The sequence below is a fragment of the Heterodontus francisci genome, chromosome 7 (assembly GCF_036365525.1).
Source record: "Heterodontus francisci isolate sHetFra1 chromosome 7, sHetFra1.hap1, whole genome shotgun sequence".
NCBI classification, from domain to species: Eukaryota; Metazoa; Chordata; class Chondrichthyes; order Heterodontiformes; family Heterodontidae; genus Heterodontus; species Heterodontus francisci.
In genome coordinates this window covers 137,225,796-137,242,793 of record NC_090377.1, presented here as the reverse complement: position 1 = coordinate 137,242,793, position 16,998 = coordinate 137,225,796, and the positions used below count along the sequence as shown (strand labels likewise).

General features: G+C 44.6%; 1 protein-coding gene across 1 annotated transcript; it reads left to right on the top strand.

The window, feature by feature from the left end:
* Positions 1–2,262: 2,262 nt before the first annotated feature.
* LOC137372358 (zinc finger protein 436-like) lies at positions 2,263–16,219 on the top strand. Its single transcript, XM_068036251.1, has 2 exons — positions 2,263–2,405; positions 13,329–16,219. Exon 2 carries the CDS (start codon positions 13,682–13,684, stop codon positions 14,222–14,224), a length of 543 nt encoding a protein of 180 aa, XP_067892352.1. The 5' UTR covers positions 2,263–2,405; positions 13,329–13,681; the 3' UTR covers positions 14,225–16,219.
* The last annotated feature ends 779 nt before the right edge of the window (positions 16,220–16,998 follow it).

Below are 16,998 nucleotides of genomic sequence, written 5' to 3'. Positions count from 1 at the left end.
ACTCCCTTAGTATCAAAGAATCTATCAATATTTGTGTTGACCATACGCAATAACTGTGCATCCACAGCTCTTTGTAGTGGAGAATTTTAATCCTTTCTTTAAAAACAAGTTTCATCATATCAGCTCAACACAACCTTCGTAAGGGCAATTAGGGACGGGCAACAAATGCTGGCCTTGCCAGCAAAACCCACATCCCATGAAAGAATGAAATGAAAAAATGCTAAATTCCTGAACTCTTATTGTGGGACTGTGACCTGTAGTTCTAGACTCACATAGGAACATGCGAATTTGGAGCAGAAGTAGGCCACTCAGCCCCTCGAGCCTATTCTGCCATTCAATAAGATCATGGATAATCAAATTGTAACCTCAACTCCACATTCACGCCTACCCCTGATAACCTTTCACCCTCTTGCTTATCAAGAATCTATCTACCTCTGCCTTAAAAATATTTAAAGACTCTGCTTCTGCCGCCTTTTGAGGAAGAGAGTTTCAAAGACACATGACTCTGAGAATTTTTTTTTTCCCTCATCTCTCTTAAATGCACGACCCCTTATTTTTAAACAGTAATCCCTAGTTCTCGATTCTCCCACAAGGGGAAACATCCTTTCCCCATCCACTCTGTCAAGACCCCTTAGGATCTTATATGTTTCAATCAAGTCACCTCATACTCTTCTAAACTCCAGCAGATACAAGCCTAGCCTGTCCAAGCTTTCCTCATAAGACAACCCGCCCATTTCAAGTATTAGTCCAGTAAACCTTCTCTGAACTGCTTCCAATGCACTTGCATCCTTCCTTAAATAAGGAGACCAATACTGTACACAGTTCTCCAGATGTGGACGTACCAATGCCCTGAATAACTGAAACATAACCTCCCACTTGTGTTCAATTCCCTCGCAATAAACCATAACATTGTATTAACATTCCTAATTATGTGCTGTACCTGCATACTAACCTTTTGTGATTCATGCACTAGGATACCCAGATCCCTCTGTATCTTAGAGCTCTGCAATCTCTCACCATTTAGATAATATGCTTTTTTATTCGTCCTTCCAAAATGGACAATTTCACATTTTCCCACATCATACTCAATTTGCCAGATCTTTGTCCACTCACTAACCCTCCTTATGTCCTCTTCACAATTTACTTGCCTACCTATCTTTGTGTCATCAGCAAATTTGGCAACCATACCATCGGTCCCTACATCCAAGTCATTTATATAAATTGTAAAAGTTGAGGCCCCAGCACATCTGTGCCCCTTTGGCACAGCACTCATTACATCTTGCTAATCATAAAATGACCATTTATGCCGACTCGCTGTTTCCTGTTAGCTAGTCAATCTTCTGTCCATGCCAATATGTTACCCCCTACACCATGAGCTTTTATTTTCCGCAATAGCCTTTGATGTGGCACCTTATTAAATGCCTTCTGGAAATGTATGTACAGTACATCCATCCTTTATCCACAGCACATGTTTAACTGCTTTCTGTCTCCCTCCCTTTTTTGAATAAAGAAGTTACACAGTCCCTATTTTCCAATCTATTGGAACATTGTCCAAATCTAGGATGTTTGGGAAAATTGAAACCAACACAACAACTATCTCACTGGACACTTCTTTTAAAACTCCAGGATGGAGTCCATCAGGACCCAGCTCCAACAAGTTGCTCAGTACCACTTCCCTGGTGATTGTAATTTTCTTGAGTTCCTCCCTCCCTTCCATTTCCTGATTTACAGCTATTTCTGGGATGTTACTTGTATCCTCTATAGTGAAGACCAATGTAAAATACCTGTTCAATTCAACTGCAATCTGTTTATTTTCCATTATTCATTTCCTAGCCAGGAGAAACATCTTCCCAGCACCTACTCTGTCAAGTCTGTTGAGGATTTTAAATGTTTCAGTTAATCACCAGGAATTCATCGAATTCGAAGGAATATAGGTCTCTTCTACTTAATCTTTTCTCCTCAATCATAGAATCAGTCTGGAGAGCCTGTGCTGCGCTCCCGCTCAGGCAAATATATCCAAAATGATATTAATCAAATCCAGGTCTTAACCGTCACAGAGCGTCCATGCAATTGGGTTTCTATATGTGTTGTTTAAAAATTTCATCACATTCCGACCAGAGTATTAATTTCCATCATCAGTTGGGGTTAACAATGGCGGGGCTGTTACCCAGTATTCCCCGCGGTACTGAATGTACCCTACTCACTCTGCAGTAGCCCAGTGCGCAGGCGCAGGCCTGTATCTGGAGCATGTGTAATATCAGTGCGAGCAGAGCCGTGCGGACGCTGGAGTCGCTTTTATCGCGGGTGAGAGCCGGCAGACGGAGGCTTCAGAACTACTTGGTGTAGGCCGCAAGCCCCGAATAAAGAAATTTCAGGTTTCACCTTTGTCCCAAGCGGGGTGGCAGGTACTGTTTGAAACTAATAAATTAAAAGGAGGGGCTAAGGTTTCCTATTGAAGGGAGACAGGAATGTCTGGAAACAAAAACCAAAGCACACTGACGGACTGAGACGGAACAGGCGGCTCGGGAGGAGATTGTGGGCGCAGGGGAGGAATTGCAGCTTTGGGTGGGCTGGGAAGTTTCAGAAACACCTGGGGTCGTCCTGCGGCCCGAATAAGAGACTGCAGGCCTCGTGTTTACCCCCGCGGTGACAGGCCCGGGGAGCGGGGGCACTTGCTGTCCTCCTGAGGCTCCTGGTTCCCCGTTTGCACAGAGCGGGTCCAGGTTAATGGGCGCCTTCTGGACCCTTTAAATTCCCCCTAATCACTAGACTCTTGATTAGTGATTATTTCCGGCAGGTTTTTGTGTCTTCTACTGTGATGGCAGATTGGGCGGCGCAGTGGTTAGCACCGCAGCCTCACAGCTCCAGCGACCCGGGTTCAATTCCGGTGTGGGTTTCCTCCGGGTGCTCCGGTTTCCTCCCACATGCCAAAGACTTGCAGGTTGATAGGTAAATTGGCCATTATAAATTGCCCCTAGTATAGGTAGGTGGTAGGGAAATATAGGGACTGGTGGGGATGTGGTAGGAATATGGAATTCGTATAGGATTAGTATGAATGGGTGGTTGATGGTCGGCACAGACTCGGTGGGCCGAAGGGCCTGTTTCAGTGCTGTATCTCTTAAAAAAAAACAACGTATTTGTTTAATGTCGCTGCCTTTTCCTCATTAGTAGTAGTGATCTGCTCAAGGGCAGGGCCACTGCTCAATTCTCCATGTTTTATGGTCCTACAATTTTTGGTTGCTCGTAGCAGCCTCCCATTTTTTAACTTCCATAAGAAATTAGCAATATGACTGAGCAAAAAGTACATGACGTTGCTTTCTGTTCCCTCCTTCAAAGGGAATACAACTCCTCTTCCCAAAGGATCTTTCGTCTCTAAGCAGCTGTTGTCCCTCAAGGTTCTAGCTCTTCCATGATCACTGTTGAAAACTCACTGGTTCCACCATTGACCATGCTTCATAACCCTGAGCATGGGACTCTTAGCCGGCTTGGGATGACTTGCAAAAGGGCAGGGACAACCACCCGCTGAGGTGTCAAATGACCCTCCTACCCATTTCCTTATTCCCCATTATCATTTCTCCTACTTCTGCCTCTTATTGGCCCACATTTACTTTCACTAATCTCTTCCTATTTACATACTTTTTGAAACGAGGTGAAGAGTATCGTGGATAGCAGGTATAGAGAGGTGGTCACACCGCAGGCTCAGACTCCACAGACAGGAAGAGAATGGGTGACCACCAGGCAGAGCAAGAGGACTAGGCAGGCAGTGCAGGAATCTCCTGTGGCTATTAACCTGCAAAACAGATATACTGCTTTGGATACTGTTGAGGAGGGAACGGCCTCTCGGGAAATCAGCAACAGCCCAATTTGTTGCACCACAGTTGGCTCTGCTGCACAGGGGAGGAGTAAAAAGTGTGGGAATGCAATAGTTATAGGGGATTCAAATTGTAAGGGAAATAGATAGGCATTTCTGAGGCCGCAAAAGCCAGTGGTTGTGGTACACATTGGTACAAACAATGTAGGTAACAAAAAAAGGATGAGGTCCTGAAAGCAGAATATAGGGAGTTAGGAAGTAAGTTGAAAAGTAGGACCTCAAAGGTAGCGATCTCAGGATCACTACCAGAGCCGAAATAGCAGGATATATCGGATTAATACGTGGCCGAAGAGATGGTGTGAGGGGTGGGTTTTAGATTCCTGGGACATTGGGACTGGTTCTGGGGGAGGTGGGACCAGTACAAACTGGGCAGGACCGGGACTGATGTCCTCGGGGGAATATTTGCTAGAGTGGTTGGGGAGGGTTTAAACTAAAAAGGCAAGGGGATGGGAACCTTTGCAAGGAGTCAGAGGAGGGGGGAATCAAAGACAAGAACAAAAGACAGTAAGGGGAATAAGAAAAGTGTTAGGCAGAGAAATCAAGGGCCAGAATCAAACAGAGCCACAGTGAAAAATATTGGGAAGGGGCCAAGTAATGTTAAAAAGACAGGCCTTAAGGCTTTGTGCCTTAACGCGCGGAGCATTCGCAATAAAGTGGATTCATTTAATCGCGCAAATAGATGTAAACAGGTATGATATAGTTGGGATTACGGAGACATGACTGCAAGGTGACCAGGGATGGGAAATGAACATCCAGGGGTATTCAGTATTTAGGAAGGACAGACAAGAAGTAAAAGGTGGTGGAGTTGCATTGCTGGTTAAAGAGGAAATTAACACAATAGTGAGGAAGGATATTAGGTCTGACAATGTGGAATCTGTATGGGTAGAGCTGAGAATCACTAAGGGGCAAAAAACCCTATATAGACCCCCAAACTGTAGTGGTGATGTTGTGAAAGGCATTAAACAGGAAATTAGAGATGCATGCAATAAAGGAACATCTGTAATTATGGGTAACTTTAATCTGCATATAGATTGGGCAAATCACATTGGTCACAATACCGTAGAGGAGGAATTCATGGAGTGTATATGGCATGGTTTTTTTGGACCAATACATTGAGGAGCCAACTAGAGAACAGGCCATCCTAGACTGTGTATTGTGTAATGAGAGAGGAATATTTGGCAATCTAGTTGTGCGAGATCCCCTTGGGGATGAGCAACCATAATATGATAGAATTCTTCATCAAGATGGAGAGTGACGTATTTGATTCTGAGACTAGGGTCCTGAATCTTAATAAAGGAAACTACGAAGGTAAGAGGCGCGAGATGGCTATGATGGATTGGGAAACGTTCCTTAAAGGGATGACGGTGGATTGGCAATGGCAAACATTCAAAGAGTGCATTGATGAACTGCAACAATTGCTTATTCCTGTCTGGCGCAAAAGTAAAACAGGAAAGGTAGCCAAACCATGGATTACAAGGGAAATTATAGATAGCATTAGATCCAAGGAAGAGGCATACAAATTTGCCAGAAAAAACAACAGACCTGAGGATTGGGAGCAGTTTAGAATTTAGCAAAGGAGGACCAAGGGATTGATTAAGAACGGGAAAATAGAGTACGAGAGTAAGCTTGCGGGGAACATAAAAACTGACTGTAAAAGTTTCTGTAGGTATGTGAAGAGAAAAAGATTGGTGAAGACAAATGTAGGGCCCTTACAGTAAATCCCCAGGGCCTGATAATCTACATCACAGAGCACTTAAGGAAGTGGCCCTAGAAATAGTGGATATGTTGGTGGTCATCTTCCAAGATTCTATAGACTCTGGAACAGTTCCTACAGATTGGAGGGTAGCTAATGTAACCCCACTATTTTAAAAAAAGGAGGTCGAGAGAAAGCAGGGAATTATAGACCAGTCAGCCTGACGTCGGTAGTGAGGAAAATTCTAGAGTCCATTATCAAAGGTTTTATAGCAGAGCACTTGGAGAACAGTGGTAGAATCGAACAGAGTCAGCATGGATTTACGAAAGGGAAATCATGCTTGACAAATCTACTAGAATTCTTCGAGGATGTAACAAGTGGAGTTGATGAGGGACAGCCAGTGGATGTGGTTTATTTGGACTTTCAGAAGGCTTTTGACAAAGTCCCACATAAGAGATTAGCATGTAAAATTAAAGCGCATGGGATTGGGGGTAGTGTATTGCAATGGATAGAAAATTAGTTGGCAGACAGGAAACTAAGAGTAGCAATAAACGGATCTTTTTCCGAATGGCAGGCAGTGACAAGTGGGGTACCACAGGGATCGGTGCTAGGACCCCAGCTTTTCACAATATATATTAATGATTTAGATAAGGGAACTAAATGTAATATCTCCAAATTTGCAGATGACACAAAACTGGGTGGGAGGGTGAGTTGTGAGGAGGATGCAGAGAGGCTTCAGGGTGATTTGGACAAGTTGAGTGAGTGGGCAAATGCATGGCAGATGCAGTATAATGTGGATAAATGTGAGGTTATCCCTTTTGTATCAAAAACAGGAGGGCAGGTTATTATCTGAATGGCTATAAACTGAGAGCGGAAAATGCAATGAGACCTGGGTGTTGTTGTACACAAGTCGCTGAAGGTAAGCATGCAGGTGCAACAGGCGGTAAAAAAGACAAACGGTATGTTGGCCTTCACAGCAAGAGGATTCGAGTACAGGAGTAGGGATGTCTTGCTGCAATTATGCAGGGCCTTGGTGAGGCCACACCTGGAACATTGTGTGCAGTTTTAGTCTCCTTATCTGAGGAAGGATGTTCTTGCTATAGAGGGAGTGCAGCGAAGGTTTACCAGACTGATTCCTGGGATGGTGGGACTGACGTATGAGAGATTGAGTCGGTTAAGATTATATTCGAGTTCAGAACAGTGAGGGGGGATCTCATAGAAACCTATAAAAGTCTAACAGGACTTGACAGGGTAGATGCAGGAAGGATCTTCCCGATGGTGGGGGAGTCCAGAACCAAGGTTCATCGTCTAAGGATACGGGGTAAACCTTTCAGGACTGAGATGAAGAGAAATTACTTCACCCAGAGAGTGGTGAACCTATGGAATTCACTACCACAGAAAGCAGTTGAGGCCAAAACATTGTATGTTTTCAAGAAGGAGTTAGATATAGCTCTTGAGACGAAAGGGATCAAAGGATATGGGAAAGCGGGAACAGGTTACTGAGTTGGATGATCAGCCATGATCATAATGAATGGTGGAGCAGGCTCGAAGGGCCAAATGGCCTACTCCTGCTCCTATTTTCTATGTTTCTATGAAACATTTACAATCTGTTTTTCTATCTCTTGCTTGTCTACTCTCAATATTCTCTATTCTCTTTCCTTATCAATTGCTTGATCCTTCTTTGCTGAATTCTGAAATCCTTCCAATCCTCAGGCTGACGATTTGGGGCAAATTTATAAGCCTCCTCCTTTGATATAATACTATCGTTACTCCTCTTGTCAGCCATGGTTGGACGCATTTTCGGTGTAAATTTTGTGCCTCTAAGAAATGTACATTTGTGCAAATTATGAAGTAATTTTTGAAATGCTAGCCATTGCTTGTCTACCATCATATATTTTAATATAATTTCCCAATCTATCTGAACCAATTCTCCCCTCATCCCCGCGTATTTTGCTTTGTTTTGGATTTCAGATCCTAGTTTTGGACTTAAAGCCCTCGATCAAAAAATTTCTTTCATATTATGGTCACTTTTCGCCAGCGGCTCCTTTCGTACCAAGTTATTAATTAACCCTCTCACATTACACAATACTAGATACAAAATAACCTATTCCCTTGGTTCCTCGACATACTAATCAAGAAAACTATCTTGTATACATTCCATGAATTCGTCCTCCACACTATTACTGTAAATTAGTTTTGCCCAGTCTATAAGAAGATTAAAATCTCCCATGATTACTATTATTCTTGTTGCATGTACCTGTAATTTCCTGATTTATACTCTACCCTACACTCCAAATACTGTGAGGGGACCTATAAACAACTCCCACCAATGCTACATCCAGTTCCTCGAGATACTGATCTAGAAAATTATCTTGTATACATTCCTTGAACTCGTCCTCCACACTATTACATCAAATTTGGTTTGACCTGTCTATATGAAGATTAAAGACCACCATGATTACTGTATTACTCTTGTTAGAATAGCCTCTAATTTCCTTATTTATATTCTACTCTTCACTACAATTACTGTTTGGCCGCCTATAATCACCTGCCACCAATGTTTTTTTGCCCCTTTCTGTTTCTTAGTTCCACCCAAACTGATGCTGCTACTTGATTTTCTGAGCTAAGCCCTTATCCTATCCTTTATTATCAGAGCTACCTATCCTGCTTTTCCATTTTGCATTTCCCTTCTAAAGGTTAATTATCCTGGAATATTTAGTTCCCAACCTTGATTACTTTGCAATCATGTCTCCGTAATGGCTCTTAATTTCCTTATGTGCTATTAATTCATCAGATTTTTTTGCGAATGCTTCGTGCATTCAGATATAGTGCCTTTAGCTTTGAATTTTTTCTAATTTTTCCAGACGATATCTGAGTCATTCATGCCCAATTGCCTTTGTTACTCTCGCTGTCCCTTTCTGACCTACTCTGCTTATTTGTACCCAAAATGCTGCTCTGCTCTAGAGCCTTGACATTTTTCTTACTGCTTTTGAATTTATCCTTTCCTTAATCCTCCTACCCTCTGGGCATTCTGGGCAACAGGGTTTCAAGCAGCATCATCCACTCCCAGGCTGCATGTTGGAATAGAAGGGAAGTATAGAAGGGGCTGCTCCTCAGAATCTCAGAATTGTTCCAGTGCCGAAGGAGGCCATTCGGCCCATTGTGTCCGCACCGGCTCTCTGAAAGAGCAATTCCCTCAGTCCCATTCCCTTGCCTTCTCCCCATAATCCTGCACATTCTTCCTTTTCCTATAACTGTCTAATTCCCCTTTGAATGCTTCAATTGAACCTGCTTCCACCAATTTCTCAGGCAGTGCATTCCAAACCTGAACCACTTGCTATGTGAAAGTTTTTCCTCATGCCACTTTTGCTTCTCTTACCAAATACTTTAAATCTGTGCCCTCTCGTTCTTGATCCGTTCACGACTGGGAACAGTTTCTCTCTATCTACTCTGTCCAGACCCCTCATGATTTTGAATACCTCTATCAAATCACCTCTCAGCCTTCTCTTCTCCAATCTATCTTCATAACTGAAATTCCTCATCCCTGGAACCATTCTCGTGAATCCCTTCTGTACTCTCTCCAATACCCTCACGTCTTTCCTCACGTGCAGTGCCTAGAATTGGACACAATGCTCCAGCTGAGGACAAACTAGTATCTTATACAAGTTCAACGTAACTTCCTTGCTCCTACTAATACAGCTCAGGATACTGTATGCTTTATTAACCTCTCAACCTGTCCTGCTGCCTTTAATGACTTATGCACATATACACCTAGGTCCCTCTGCTGCTGCACCCCCTTTAGAATTGTACCCTTTATTCTATATTGTCTCTCCATGTCCTACGAAAATGACTCGCCTCACATTTCTCTGCATTGAACTTCATCTGCCACCTGTCTGCCCATTCTACCAACTTGTCCATGTCCTTTTGAAGTTCTACACTATCTTCTTCACAGTTCACAATGTGTCCAAGTTTTGTATTATCTCCGAACTTTGAAACTGTGCCCTGTACACCAAGATCTAGGTCATTAATATATATCAAGAAAAGCAAGGATCCTAACACTGATCCCTGGGGAACTGCACTACAAATCTTCCTCCAGCCTGAAAACCATCCATTAACCACTACTCTTTGTTTCCTGTCACTCAGCCAATTTTGTATCCATTTTGCTACTGTCCCTTTTATTCCATGAGCTACAAGTTTGCTCACATGTCAGTGTCTGTGTGACACTGTATCAAATGCCTTTTGAAAGTCAGTGTGCACCACATCAACAGCATTGCCTTCATCAACTTTCTCTATTACCTCAAAAAAACTCCTGTAAGTTAAACATAATTTTCCCTTAAGAAATCCATGTTGACTTTCCTTAATTAACGCGCATTTGTCCATGTGACTATTGATTTTGTTCCAAATTATTTTGTCCGGAAATATTCCCACCACCGAAGCTAAACTGACTGGCCTGTAATTGCTGGGCTTATCTTTACTCCCTGTTTTGAACAAGGGGTGTAATGTTTGCAATTCTCCAGTCCTCTGGCACCACCATCTAAGGAAGACTGAAAGATTATGGCCAGTGCCTCTGCGATTTCCACCATCCCTTCCCTCAGTATCCTTGGATGCATCTCATCCGGCCCTGGTGCTTTATCCCATTTCAGTTCAGACGGCCTTTCTAATACTTTCTCTTAATCAGTTTTAAACTCCTGTACTGTCTGACTTGCCTCCTCTTTCAACATTGCCTGGGTTGCATCTTCTTCCTCGGTAAAGACAGATGCAAAGTATTCATTTAATACCTCAGCTATGTCCTCTGCTTCCATGTGTAAATCCTCTTTCTGGTCTCTAATTGGCCCCATTCCTCCTTTTACTATTTATATGCCTATAGAAAACTTTGGGATTTCCTTTAATGCTAGCTGCCAGTCTTTTCTCATACTCTCTCTTTGCTTCTCTTATTTTCTTTTTCACTTCCCCTCTGGACCTTCTATATTCTGCCTGATTCTCAATAGTATTTTCTACCTGGCATCTGTCATAAGCACAATTTTTCTTTTTTATCTTAATCTACACCTCTTTTGTCATCCAGAGAGCTCTGGATTTTTTTGCTCTACTTTTTCCCTTCGAGGGAACATGCTTTGACTGTGCCTGAACTATCTCTTCTTTGAAGCTTCATCTACTGGTTTTCCTGCCAGCTTTTGACTCCAATTTATTCGCTCCAGCTCCATTCTTACCCCATTGAAGTTGGCCTTCCCCCAGTTAATTATTTTTACCCTGGATTGCTCCTTGTCCTTTTCCATTGTCAGCCTAAACCTTATGATACAATGATCACTATCCCCTATATGCTCTCCTGATACTTGATCCACTTGGCCCACCTCATTCCCAAGAACCAGGACTAGCAGTGCCTCCTTTCTCATTGGACTAGCAAAATATTGCTGTCGAAAATTTTCCTGAACACACTCTAGGAAGTCTTGCCTCTCACTGCCCTTTACACTACTGTTATCCCAGTCTATGTTTGGATAATTAAAGTCCCCCATTAAAACTACCCTATAATTTTTGCACCTCTCTGTAATTTCTTTGCACATTTGTTCCTCCACGTCCTTCCCACTGTCTGGTGGCCTATAGACAACATTGGGCAGTGTGACTGCATCTTTTTTGTTCATTAGCTCTAGCCAAATAGATTCTGTCCTCTACCCCTCTGGGACATCCTTTTTCTCCAGCACTGCAATGCTCTCCCTAATCAGTACTGCCACCCCTCCCCATTTTTTTCCTTTCCTAAACACCAGGAATATTTAATACCCAGTCCTGCCATTCTTTGAGCCAGGTCTCTTTGATAGCCATAACATCATATTTCCATCAGGCAATCTGCACCTGTACCTCACCAATCTTATTAACCACACTCTGTGCATTCACATGCATGCACATTAACCCTGATTCAGACTTTATTACTTTCTCCCTTACTCTGAACTCACCTAATAGTGTACTATTCCCTACGCTTGTGCGATCTATCTCCACCAGTATTCTGTTACACTTGGTATTCCTCTCTCAAACTTGCTCCTGGTTCCCACACTTCTGACTAATCACCAGTTTTGCTTCCCTCCAATCTGAGCTCCCTCTCAGGTTCCCATCCCCCGACAATTTAGTTTCAAGCCTCCTCAACAGCACCAGCAAATCTCCCTGCAAGGATATTCGTCCCAGTCCTGCTAAGATGCGTGCCCCCCCCCCCCCCATCCATCACCTCAAATTTGGTAGCACTTTAGCTCCATGCTCTTAATCTTTGGCCGCCCAGTGTAGAGGCGGATGGGTACGTTGGAGGCTCTTCTCTTGGACCGGGTTAAAACAACAATGTGTAGGTCCAGGATGTGTGGGACCATATTGGGGATGGAGGTGTCACTCTGGCTGCTGGCCTCCCTTCCTCAGTCATGTCCGTGCTCGGGTGGCCCAGTGGGTACCTCCAGGTACCATCTCAGACACTGGTTTATTTGGGACAGTTCCTTCGCTTTTGTTTGAACTTTGTTACTTACTTTGGCTTCTTTTAGTTGGAATGGACCACTAAGTGAAGTCGCATGGGATCCAGGGTGTACTAGCTAGATGGATAAAGAACTGGCTGGGCAACAGGAGACAGAGAGTAGCAGTGGAAGGGAGTTTCTCAAAATGGAGACGTGTGACCAGTGGTGTTCCACAGGGATCCGTGCTGGGACCACTGTTGTTTGTGATATACATAAATGATTTGGAGGAAAGTATAGGTGGTCTGATTAGCAAGTTTGCAGACGACACTAAGGTTGGTGGAGTAGCAGATACTGAAGGGGACTGTCAGAGGATACAGCAGAATATAGATAGATTGGAGAGTTGGGCAGAGAAATGGCAAATGGAGTTCAATTAGGGCAAATGTGAGGTGATGCATTTTGGAAGATCCAATTCAAGAGTGAACTATACAGTAAATGGAAAAATCCTGGGGAAAATTGATGTACAGAGAAATTTGGGTGTTCAGGTCCATTGTTCCCTGAAGGTGGCAACGCAGGTCAATAGAGTGGTCAAGAAGGCATACGGCATGCTTTCCTTCATCGGACGGGGTATTGAGTACAAGAGTTGGCAGGTCATGTTACAGTTGTATAAGACTTTGGTTCGGCCACATTTGGAATACTGCGTGCAGTTCTGGTCGCCACATTACCAAAAGGATGTAGATGCTTTGGAGAGGGTGCAGAGGAGGTTCACCAGGATGTTGCCTGGTATGGAGGGCGCGAGCTATGAAGAGAGGTTGAGTAGATTAGGATTATTTTCATTAAAAAGACGGAGGTTGAGGGGGGACCTGATTGAGTGTACAAAATCATGAGAGGTATAGACAGGGTGGATAGCAAGAAGCTTTTTCCCAGAGTGGGGGATTCAATTACTAGGGGTCACGAGTTCAAAGTGAGAGGGGAAAAGTTTAGGGGGGACATGCGTGGAAAGTTCTTTACGCAGAGGGTGGTGGGTGCCTGGAACGGGTTGCCAGCGGAGGTGGTAGATGCGAACACGATAGCGTCTTTTAAGATGTATCGAGACAGATACATGAATGGGCAGGAAGCAAAGAGATACAGACCCTTAGAAAATAGGCGACATGTTTAGGTAGAGGATCTGGATCGGCGCAGGCTTGGAGGGCCGAAGGGCCTGTTCCTGTGCTGTAATTATCTTTGTTCTTTGTTCTATTGGGGGGAACAAGAGAGGAAAAAATGTTCCATAGAAATTAGAATTGTCTGTTCTGAATTTCTATCCTGGGCTGACGGTGATGACTTTTGTAAACTCCTTTTGCAGAGTATTGAAAGGGGAGGATTTGCAGATGGGAAACTCAAACGAAACATCATGTCAGTATCTAACAGTCACTAGATTCATCAGGACCTGAACATCAACCTTTGAATGTGGAAGGAGAAATGTTTGTTCTGTTTGTGGGAAAAGATTTCAAACATCAGTGTGATTGGAAAAGCAGTGAGACACACATAATCGAATGAGAGTGTTCCAGTGCACTGACTGTGGAAAGAGCTTTAACCAGTTACGCAGCCTGAAAAACCATAGCACTGTTCATAGCCGGGAGAAATCGTGCATGTGTTCCGTGAGGACGAGGCTTCAACTGATCGTCCAACCTGGAGAGACACAAGGACACCCGCACTATGGAGAAACTGTGGGAATGTAGGGACTGTGGGAAGGGATTCAATTACCCATCTGGTCTGGAAATTCATCAACGCACACACACTGGGGAGAGGCCATTCATCTGCCCTATGTGTCAGAAGGGATTCACCCATTCATCCCACCTGCTGAGACACCAGCGCAGTCACACTGGGGAGAGACCATTCATCTGCTCTGTGTGTGGGAAGGGATTTGCCCATTCATCGCACCTGCTGAGACACCAACGCACTCACAGTGGGGAGAGGCCATTCACCTGCTCCGTGTGTGGGAAGGGATTCACTCAATCATCCACACTGCTGACGCACCAGCGAGTTCACACTGGGGAGAAGCCATTCACCTGCTCCATGTGTGGTAAGGGATTCGCCTATTCATCCCACCTACTGAGACACCAAGGCGTTCACACTGGGGAGAAGCCATTCACCTGCCCAGTGTGTGGGAAGGGATTCACTCAGTCATCCAACCTGCTGAAACACCAGCGAGTTCACACAGGGGAGAAGCCATTCACCTGCACCGTGCATGGGAAGTAATTCACGCAGTCATCCACCCTGCTGACACACCAGACGTTCGCAATGGGGAGAGGCTGCTCACCTGCTCCATCTGTGGGAAGGGATTCACTCAGTTATCCATCCTGCTAAAACACCAGAGGGTTCACATGTGAATGCAGGGGTTGGATTCTGCTGTTATTGCTGCTGTTAATCACATCCAGGACTGAACCGTATTCATTCTGATAGTTGTCGTTTGTTTTTGCTGGTGTTAACCCTATAACTGGACTGAAGTTTAATATTCTGAATAAATCTCAAATAAATCAGCTTTGTTTCCAATGCAGCGTGGGAGCTCATGGACGCACCATGTGTCCAAGACAAACATCTGCAGGAATGTCATCGGCCGGACAAGCTTGAGCTCCTGGTTTCAGAGCTTGAACGGAAGCTGGAGTCACTGTGGTGCATCCATGAGGCAGAGAACTATATAGATAGCACGTTTAGGGAGGTGATCACACTGCAGATTTGGAGCATGCAGGCAGATCGTGAATGGGTTACCACCAGGCAGTCTAAGAGAACCAGGAAGGTAGTGCAGGAGTCCCCTGAGACTAGCTTGCTCGCTAATTGGTTTTCCATTTTGGATACTAATGAGGCCGATGGTTCCTCAGAGGCGTGCAGTCAGAGCCAAGTTTGTGGCACCACAAGTGGCTCAGCTGCATGGAAGGAGAGAAAGAAGAGTGGAAGAGTAATAGTGATTAGGGGATTCGTTAGCTGGGGGAACAAACAGTCATTTCTGCAGATGTGACTCCAGGATGTTATATTGCCTCCCTGGTGCCAGGGTCAAGGATGTCACGGAGCAGCTACAGGACATTCTTCTCTGGGAGGGTGAACAGCCAGAGGTCTGGTCCATGTGGCACCAATGACAGAGATAGGGGGATGTGGTCCTGAAAACAGATTTTAGGGAGCAAGGAAGGAGATTAAAAAGCAGGACCTCGAAAGCAGTAATCTCAGGATTATTCCCAGTCCCATGTGCGAGTGAGTATAGGAATAGGAGAATTGAGCGATTGAACCCATGGCTTGCCAACTGGTGTAGGAGGGAGGGAGATTTCTGATGCATTGGGACCAGTTCTGGGGCAGGTGGGACCTGTACAAGATGGACAGGTTGCATCCTAGCAGGACTGGGACAAATACCCTTGCGGGGAGATTTGCTCGTGCTGCTGGGGAGGGTTTAAACTAGATTGGCAGGGGAATTTGGGGCCAAGGCTGAAGGCATGACCACCAGTAGCGGAGTGATTAAAATCCGGGACACACAGGAGTGCAGAGATCTCAGAACTCTATAAATGTAAAAAGCTACAGAGATTGGGCAGGGTGAGGCCATGGAGGGATTTGAAAACAAGAATGAGAATTTTAAAATTGAGGTGATGCTGGACCGGAGCCAGAGTAGAGCAGTGAGCATAGCGTTAATGGGTGAACAGGATTGGTGCAAAATTGGAAATGTGCAACAGTGATGTGGATGAGCTCAAAATTATGCAGGGTGGAAGATGTGAGATTGGCCAGGAGAGCATTGGAATAGACAAGTCTGGAACTAACAAAGACATGGATCAGGGTTTCAGCAGCAGATGAGGTGAGGCAGAAGAAGAGTCAAGCAATAGTCCTGTATTATTCATTTATGGGATGTTAGCTTTGGTGACGAGACCAGCATTTGGTGTTCATCTCTATTTGCCCCAAAAACATGCTGATGAGCTGCCTTTTCCAACTGCTGCGGTCCATGTGGTGTAAGGATACCCAGAGTGCTGTTGGGAGGGAGTTCCAGGATTTTGATCCAGCGACAGTAAACTAACAGCAATATAGTACAAAGTCAGGAATGGTGAGTTATTTTGTCGAGCATTTGCAGGTGGTGGCATTCCCATGCATCTGCTGCCCTTGTTCTTCTAGGTGGTAGATGTCACGGGTTTGGAAGGTTCTGTCAAAGGAGGCTTGGAAAGTTGCTTCTGTGCATCTTGTGGATCGTATACACTGCTGCTACTGTGTGCCAGTGGTGGTGGGGGGCGGGGGAGTGAATGTTGAAGGGGTGCTGATCAAGCGGGCTGCTTTGTACTGGATGGTGTCGAGCTTCCTTAATGTTGTTGGAGCTGCACTCATCCAGGCAAGTGGAGAGTATTCCTTCACACTCCTGACTTCTACCTTGTAGATGGTAGATGGCTCTGGGGAGACAGGAGGTAAGTTAGTCGCTGTAGAATTCCCAACCTATGACCTGTTGTAGCCACCCTCTTTATATGGCTGACCCACTTTTTTCTGATCAATGGTCACCTAATGGTTGATGGTGGGGAATTCAGTGACGGTAATTGCTGTTGAATGGCAAGAGGCAAAGGTTAGGTTCTCTCGTTAGACATGGTCATTGCCTGGCACTTGTGTGGCACAAATCTGTCAGCTCTAGCCTGAATGTTGCCTAGGTCTTGCTGCATGTGAACACAGACTGCTTCAATATATGAGGAAGTTGTGAATGGCACTGAGCAATCATCAGCGAATATCCCCACTTCTTACCTTATGATAGACGAAAGGTCATTGATGAAGCATCTGAATATGGTTGGGCCTAGGACACTACACTGAGGAACACCTACAGTGGTGTCCTGTGTCTGAGATGATTGGCCTGCAACAAACACAATCATCATCCTTTTTGCTTGATATGACTCCAATCAGGGGAGAGCTTTCACCCAATTCCCATTGACTTCAATTGTGCTAGGACAGTGACATCACAGGAAAGCTGCAATGTGATTGGTTGGTGAGTCACTGCTGTCAGGGAATAGCTCTAAATAGCTGGA